At 45.8% G+C, this 7,134-nt stretch overlaps 1 protein-coding gene across 6 annotated transcripts in view; it reads left to right on the top strand.

Moving 5' to 3' along the window:
• Positions 1 to 1,155: 1,155 nt before the first annotated feature.
• LOC308110023 (beta-2-glycoprotein 1-like) overlaps positions 1,156 to 7,134 on the top strand; it is a 6,210-nt gene continuing 231 nt past the window's right edge. For 3 of the 6 annotated variants that reach the window (XR_013935355.1, XR_013935358.1, XM_080464019.1), the window contains exons 1-8: positions 1,156 to 1,263; positions 1,476 to 1,655; positions 3,469 to 3,565; positions 3,667 to 3,743; positions 4,537 to 4,722; positions 5,862 to 6,041; positions 6,376 to 6,573; positions 6,903 to 7,134. The exon at positions 6,903 to 7,134 is cut by the window's right edge. Coding sequence is in view for 2 of the 6 variants with exons in the window: in XM_080464019.1 (XP_080320145.1) it covers positions 1,185 to 1,263; positions 1,476 to 1,655; positions 3,469 to 3,565; positions 3,667 to 3,743; positions 4,537 to 4,722; positions 5,862 to 6,041; positions 6,376 to 6,573; positions 6,903 to 7,012 (1,107 nt within the window). In the remaining 4 variants the exon portion in view is untranslated. The remainder of the gene's footprint in view (positions 1,264 to 1,475; positions 1,656 to 3,468; positions 3,566 to 3,666; positions 3,744 to 4,536; positions 4,723 to 5,861; positions 6,042 to 6,375; positions 6,574 to 6,902) is intronic. The other 3 variants (XR_013935356.1, XR_013935357.1, XM_080464020.1) reach the window with 3 other exon arrangements.

The raw sequence follows: 7,134 nt of genomic DNA, 5'->3' as shown, positions 1-7,134 counted from the left end.
AGGAGGCTTCCTGAAGGAGTTAGTAAAAGGTGTTAGGAGGCTTCCTAAAGGAGATAAGGAAAGGAGTTAGGAGGCTTCCTGAAGGAGATTAGGAAAGGTGTTAGGAGGCTTCCTAAAGGAGTTAGTGAAAGGTGTTAGGAGGCTTCCTAAACGAGTTAGGAAAGGTGTTAGGAGGCTTCATAAAGGAGATAAGGAAAGGTGTTAGGAGGCGTCCTACATCAGTGGTTCCTAGGCTCAAGGAGGTTCTACATGTACATTTGAGTGTGTTTTGGCGCCACGGCCCAAGGGTCTCACCCTGATTCTGTTTTAAAGCTGATCTGTCGCTGGTGCATTTTGCTTTTAGTTCACAATTGTTCCTGAAGCCAGGAGAGGACATGGACACTTTGTTAATCACAAGCAGAATGATTCATTATTTCATCACCAACAAACCCACATTTTCCATTCTTTGCTTCAAATAATAAGATGGATTGTGTCCTTGAAATGTGTTCCTAATTGTTTTTAACTGCTTTTATCATGACCTCTTTTCTTTGCCATTCGAAGTCTTTCACAGTTCTGCTCCTCTCAGTTTCCCTCTGCCCCTGCAGACCTCCACCCCACGCCCAGTATTCACAGGAAAACTTAAGATCAGAGCAAACAACTGTACTGTTCAGTAGAAAAGTATGGGACATAATTATCAGAAGAAAAGAAGCTTTGACAGAAAAACACAAACACACAGCTGGGTCCTCGGGACACGCAGGATTATTGGTGATCCAACCAATTTAAATTGGTCAATATTTTAACATGTTGATATAAACCACAGCATCTTTTATTCAAAAAGCAGCACTTTTTAATATAATAATATTTAATTTAATAACAAAGTGTGGCACATATTCTTTTCTTGGTTGTTGTTGTTGTGAAATTGTTTGTCTCTGTATCACTGACTGCAGTCATTGATCCGTCCTGAACCAGAACATGAAGTTCTTCATGCATCATGACCCAAACATTGTACTTTGTGTTTGGACAGTGTCTCCTGGTCACTGGGGGGTTATCAGCCAACTCTAGGTAAATATACTGAGGACTTGTGACCTTTGTGCTCGATCAATGGGAGCTGAAGCTAGGATCTGATTGGAGGAGCCTGTAAGTTCACCCCCCCCTCCCCCCCACCCCCCCATACAAGGGGACACTGCAGAGACCCATTCACCCATATGATGAAGATGGCTCCTACTTTCATATTGTTGCTCCTCAGCCAAGCAGTCTTCTACACTTCTGTCACATCCAAGAAAGGTAAAAGGAATCAATCCACAATTGATTTGTTTTTGTTGGTTTTGTTGCTATTACATCATCGTAATCATGGGAGTTGAATCAGTGTCTTTGTTTGTTTGTCTCTTAACATTTGCACAAACAACGACACTGCTTTTCAATTAAAGTGTTCAGCTTCCTTCCTGGAATGTTGATGTTACATTGAATTTGCATTAAAATACTTGTTTTCTGAGCAGTGTGTGGCCGACCTCCTGTCACTGATGGGATTGATGAAGCAACCCTGAAACATGTTTATGAGGTTGGAGATGAGCTGATCCTCACGTGTGAACGGGGCTACTCACCTTCAACGGCAACACCTGGGAGAATTACCTGTACTGCCACTGGAGGGTGGAGCATGTCAAACCTGGCTTGTTCCCGTAGGCTAACACCTGTGTCTTTGATTCAATGGATGGATGGATGGATGGATGGTGGATGGATGGATGAGTGGATGGATGGATGGATGGATGGATGGATGGATGGATGGATGGATGGATGGATGGATGGATGAGTGGATGGGTGGATGGATGGATGGTGGATGGTGGATGGTGGATGGATGGTGGATGGTGGATGGATGGAGGGATGGATGGATGGATGGATGAGTGGATGGATGGATGGATGGATGGATGGATGGATGGATGGATGGATGAGTGGATGGATGGATGGTGGATGGATGGATGGATGGATGGTGGATGGTGGATGGTGGATGGATGGAGGGATGGATGGATGGATGGATGAGTGGATGGATGGATGGATGGATGGATGGATGGATGGATGAGTGGATGGATGGATGGATGGATGGATGGATGGATGGATGGTGGATGGATAGATGAGTGGATGGAGGGATGGTGGATGGTGGATGGTGGATGGATGGAGGGATGGATGGATGGATGGATGAGTGGATGGATGGATGGATGGATGGATGGATGGATGGATGAGTGGATGGATGGATGGATGGATGGATGGATGGATGGATGGATGGATGGTGGATGGATAGATGAGTGGATGGAGGGATGGAGGGATGGATGGATAGATGGGTGGATGGATGGATGGATGGATGGATGGATGGATGGTGGATGGTGGATGGTGGATGGATGGATGAGTGGATGGATGGATGGATGGATGGATGGATGGATGGTGGATGGTGGATGGTGGATGGTGGATGGATGGATGAGTGGATGGATGGATGGAGGGATGGATGGATGAGTGGATGGATGGGTGGATGGATGGATGGGTGGATGGATGGATGGATGGTGGATGGATGGATGGATGGATGGATGGATGGATGGATGGATGGTGGATGGATAGATGAGTGGATGGAGGGATGGAGGGATGGATGGATAGATGGGTGGATGGATGGATGGATGGATGGATGGATGGATGGTGGATGGTGGATGGATGGATGAGTGGATGGATGGATGGATGGATGGATGGTGGATGGTGGATGGTGGATGGATGGATGGATGGGTGGATGGATGGTGGATGGATGGATGGATGGATGGATGGATGGATGGATGGATGGATGGATGGATGGATGGATGGATGGATGGTGGATGGTGGATGGTGGATGGTGGATGGATGGATGAGTGGATGGATGGATGGATGGAGGGATGGATGGATAGATGGATGGATGGATGGATGGATGGATGGATGGATGAGTGGATGGATGGATGGATGGATGGATGAGTGGATGGATGGGTGGATGGATGGATGGGTGGATGGATGGATGGATGGATGGATGGATGGTGGATGGATGGATGGATGGATGGATGGATGGATGGATGGATGGTGGATGGTGGATGGTGGATGGATGGATGAGTGGATGGATGGATGGAGGGATGGATGGATAGATGGGTGGATGGATGGATGGATGGATGGATGGATGGATGGATGGATGGATGGATGGATGAAACAGTTAAAATCTCTTGAACAAACATCTGTCGTTTCATCATTTCAACACCTTCTTGTGTTTCTGTTTATTCACTGTGATGAACATGTAGTTTGTTGATGAAGCGAGGAACAGATGGAACTAGAAAGCTTTTCTTTATTCGATCAAGTGAAACCTAGAAAGCTTTTCTTCATCAGATCAAGTGAAACCTAGAAAGCTTTTCTTTATTCGATCAAGTGAAACCTAGGAAGCAGAAGAACCAAGTGATTTAGATTCAGAACTCTCTCTCTGTACTTTGTCTGAAGCTAAGATGTGTCCAATCCCCCGCCCTCTGCAGCCGCTGGCTCTGGGCAAAACAGAGGCTCCGTACAAAAGTGTGCTGAATTTCACCTGTGATGAAGGGTAAGAGGAAATGACAGCAACTCACTTGTAGACTAAACTTAATGAGCTACAGCATGTTCACAGAAAACCTGGTGAAAAACGTGGAAACTCTTGTTTGTTAGGTATGTGATGGTCGGAGCCAATGAGAGCAGGTGTTTACACGACGGCTCGTGGAGCAGTCAGCCACCTCTGTGTAAAGGTACTGGGGGATGATACACAAGAGACACAAGAGACTCAGAAGAAGACTGAATGCAGATGTTCTGGTTTTCATCTGGAAGTAGTTTGATGTGTTATCTTCTTTATGTCGCTGCGCTTGCATAGTTATTATTGTGAATATTTACTTACTTTACTTTACTCATCCTCAGTCCTTTTAGAATTATTATATATGTCTGATATATGTAAGAGAAATAGAAAACACACACACACACTCACATAGTGAGGAGATGAGGGCTTCTTTGATTATTATATTTAAAGGAATTATTGTTTCTGTGTTTTTCTATAATTAGACTATAATTTTCATGTAGTGGTTGTTTTTCTGTTAATCTACATATCCTGACATATTCTGACAAAATGTTGCAAAATAACTCAAAAATAAACGTCTCAATATCTAATCTATATTAAAACACTGCGAAGACACTGAAAGGAGATCAACAGTTAATGTGGGCACCAGCATCAGTGTCTTCGGTCACTTGCAGATGGTTTTTAAATACATTTTGGAGGTGGATTGACTAAAACAGTATTCAGGACTAAAAACCATCTTCCATGAATGATTCTGTCTCTTTATAATCCCAGAGTTCATGATGTAACAGGTCAACAGAAACACTATGACCTCTTTAACATCCTGCTCTGCTGCAGAGGAAACAAGCTGCATGTTTCTGTCTTTTCTCTGATTGATTTAAAGCATTACTTTAAAACCGGCCAGGAATTTTGCTTCATTTTGCTTTTCATGGCAGCAACCGAAGAGCGTGTGGTGATAGTTTCTCTGATTGCAGCTGTGAACTGTCCTCTCCCCACGCCACCAAGAGATGGGAGGATTGTTCATGACAGGCCCGTCAGTGGCTCCAACACCATTTATGGGCAAACCTGGACATATGAGTGCAACACACCTCGAGCACCGGACCATGAGAGAGGCTCCTGCAGGGCTGACGGGACTGTGACTGAACCACCTGAGTGTCGAGGTACACAGACATGTGCTGACTCAGCAGTTAAAGTATATCAACAATATTGGTCTTGTGGCTTTTCAAAGAAACTTTAAACTCCTCCTATCCTCCTCCTGTTCTCCTCCTCCTCCTGTTCACCTCCTCCTCCTGTTCACCTCCTCCTCCTGTTCACCTCGTCCTCCTCCTTCTGTTCTCCTCCTCCTCCTGTTCTCCTCCTCCTCCTGTTCACCTCCTCCTCCTGTTCACCTCGTCCTCCTCCTCCTGTTCTCCTCCTCCTCCTGTTCTCCTCTCCTCCTCCTGTTCTCCTCCTCCTCCTCCTGTTCACCTCCTCCTCCTCCTCCTGTTCTCCTCCTCCTCCTGTTCTCCTCTCCTCCTCCTGTTCTCCTCCTCCTCCTCCTGTTCACCTCCTCCTCCTCCTCCTCCTGTTCTCCTCCTCCTCCTGTTCTCCTCTCCTCCTCCTGTTCTCCTCCTCCTCCTCCTGTTCTCCTCTCCTCCTCCTGTTCTCCTCCTCCTCCTGTTCTCCTCCTCCTCCTCCTCCTGTTCTCCTCCTCCTCCTGGTCTGGTCGGTCCAGAAACCTTCAGTATTCTAAGTTTCTAGCTCCTCCTTGATTTTCCTCATTTGAATATTGGATCATAGGAGCCACATTCAGAATCTGCTGTGTCTGTGTGAGCTGGACTGGCTCCGCCCACACATGCCCATCTTGGGAAGAGGGGGAGGTACTTCCTCTCATGGTGCCATGTGCCAGAGCAGAGCTGCCTAATTGTGGGAGGAGTCAAAGGGAGGGCCTACCTTGATTGGGATTGGCTAAACCCCCGATGACACTATATAGGGTTTGATTCCTGATTGGCTGCTTGGAGCAACACACTTTTTAAAACCTGAAACAAGCCAGGGACAGAGAGGACAGACTGTCTTCACTTCTGGGACGTCAGTCCAGGTATGGGGACGAGTAGTACTGCTGGAGAACCTTCAGGAAGTGGATTTAGCAGAACATGAGCCTTTTGGCTAAACTGTATATACATATATAAGTATGACATGCATTGCAAATTGTTTCCTTCTGTTAAGAAAGTTAAAGCAAATAGAAACACTTTTTATTCTATATTTTCTTCAGGGCAGTTTGATAGAATCTGTTTCATTCCTTTTGGCTATTCTGTTCCAGATGTGAGCTGCCCGATCCCAACCAACATTAAAAATGGTGTTATCACGTTTGCTGTAATGAGACAACACGGGTACAAGGACAAGGTGAAGTATGCCTGCAATGAGCACTACGCTCTGGTCGGGGAGCCGGAGATACGGTGCCAAAACACCGGAAACTGGTCATCCAAGCCCGTCTGCAAGGGTGAGTGATGAGGAGATAAGATCTGCTCCAGGATGAAATGTCTATTTAAATGATATTATCGTGAAAGATTTGGGATTTGGTTTCAGAAGTCTGCCTGAAAAGCAAACTTAAAGAGCTATTTTTAGAATGTTTCTGCATATAAATGAGTAGAAGCTCCTTGGTTCTAAAGAAATGAGATGGTGGCGAGAAGAAAACTCATCCTTCAGCAATGTGTTTGTCCAAATGTGGGAGAGCAATGTCTAATTAGTGTCAGCCCAGGACTGAGTGGATTACCACACACCACATTCTCATTGTCTGTTAGAAAATGTCCTACTTACTGTGTTTCTCCACGCAGCTCCCTGCACAGTTGGCATCAAAAGAGGACGTATCTTCTACAATGCCAGAAAGATCTGGATCTCAGACCTGAAACCCAATCGAATCCTCCATGGAGAGCACGTTGCTTTCTATTGTCTGAACAGAGCTGAGAGGTGCGGCTACCCTGTGGCCACCACCTGCGATGATGGAACCCTCCCCATTCCTCAGTGCTTTGTGGGTGAGTTCCTCCCTGCTTCATCAAAGTCCAGACCAACTGATCTGTGTTTCTCCAAAGATGGCTGAACTCCTCCTGCCTTGGGGATCCGAATTAGTTGCTAATCGTTTGGTTGAAACTGTAGGGGAGGAATGGATGGACATGATTTTGTGAATATATACGTATGTTAACTGTCCTTGGTGATTTAATTGAACCACGTCCAGCTTCTAAGAGCTGTTTGTTACCTCTTTATACATACCGTGTTATGTCATCCAGAATACCTGTGTTGTCAGACGTTTTCAGATTACAGTAACGTCTCTGCCTCCCTCTCTCTTCCTTCCTTTTCCATGTAGAACCAGGTAAAGTGGAATACAACTTAAGGGCCAAAACTCTTCCATCGGAAATCACAATGTGTACGACTTTCCCTCCTGCAAGTCCAACAAGTCCCACAAGCCCGGCGTAATCTAGAACCCAATGAAGATTAGGACGACAAGCCGGCGTAATCTAGAACCCAATGAAGATTAGGACGACAAGCCGGCGTAATCTAGAACCCAATGAAGATTAGGACGACAAGCCGGCGTAATC

This window comes from Lipophrys pholis (assembly GCF_963383615.2).
Source record: "Lipophrys pholis genome assembly, chromosome: 5".
Taxonomy (NCBI): domain Eukaryota; kingdom Metazoa; phylum Chordata; class Actinopteri; order Blenniiformes; family Blenniidae; genus Lipophrys; species Lipophrys pholis.
The sequence above is the reverse complement of the archived record's forward strand: the minus strand, read 5'-3'. Positions and strand labels throughout refer to the sequence as shown.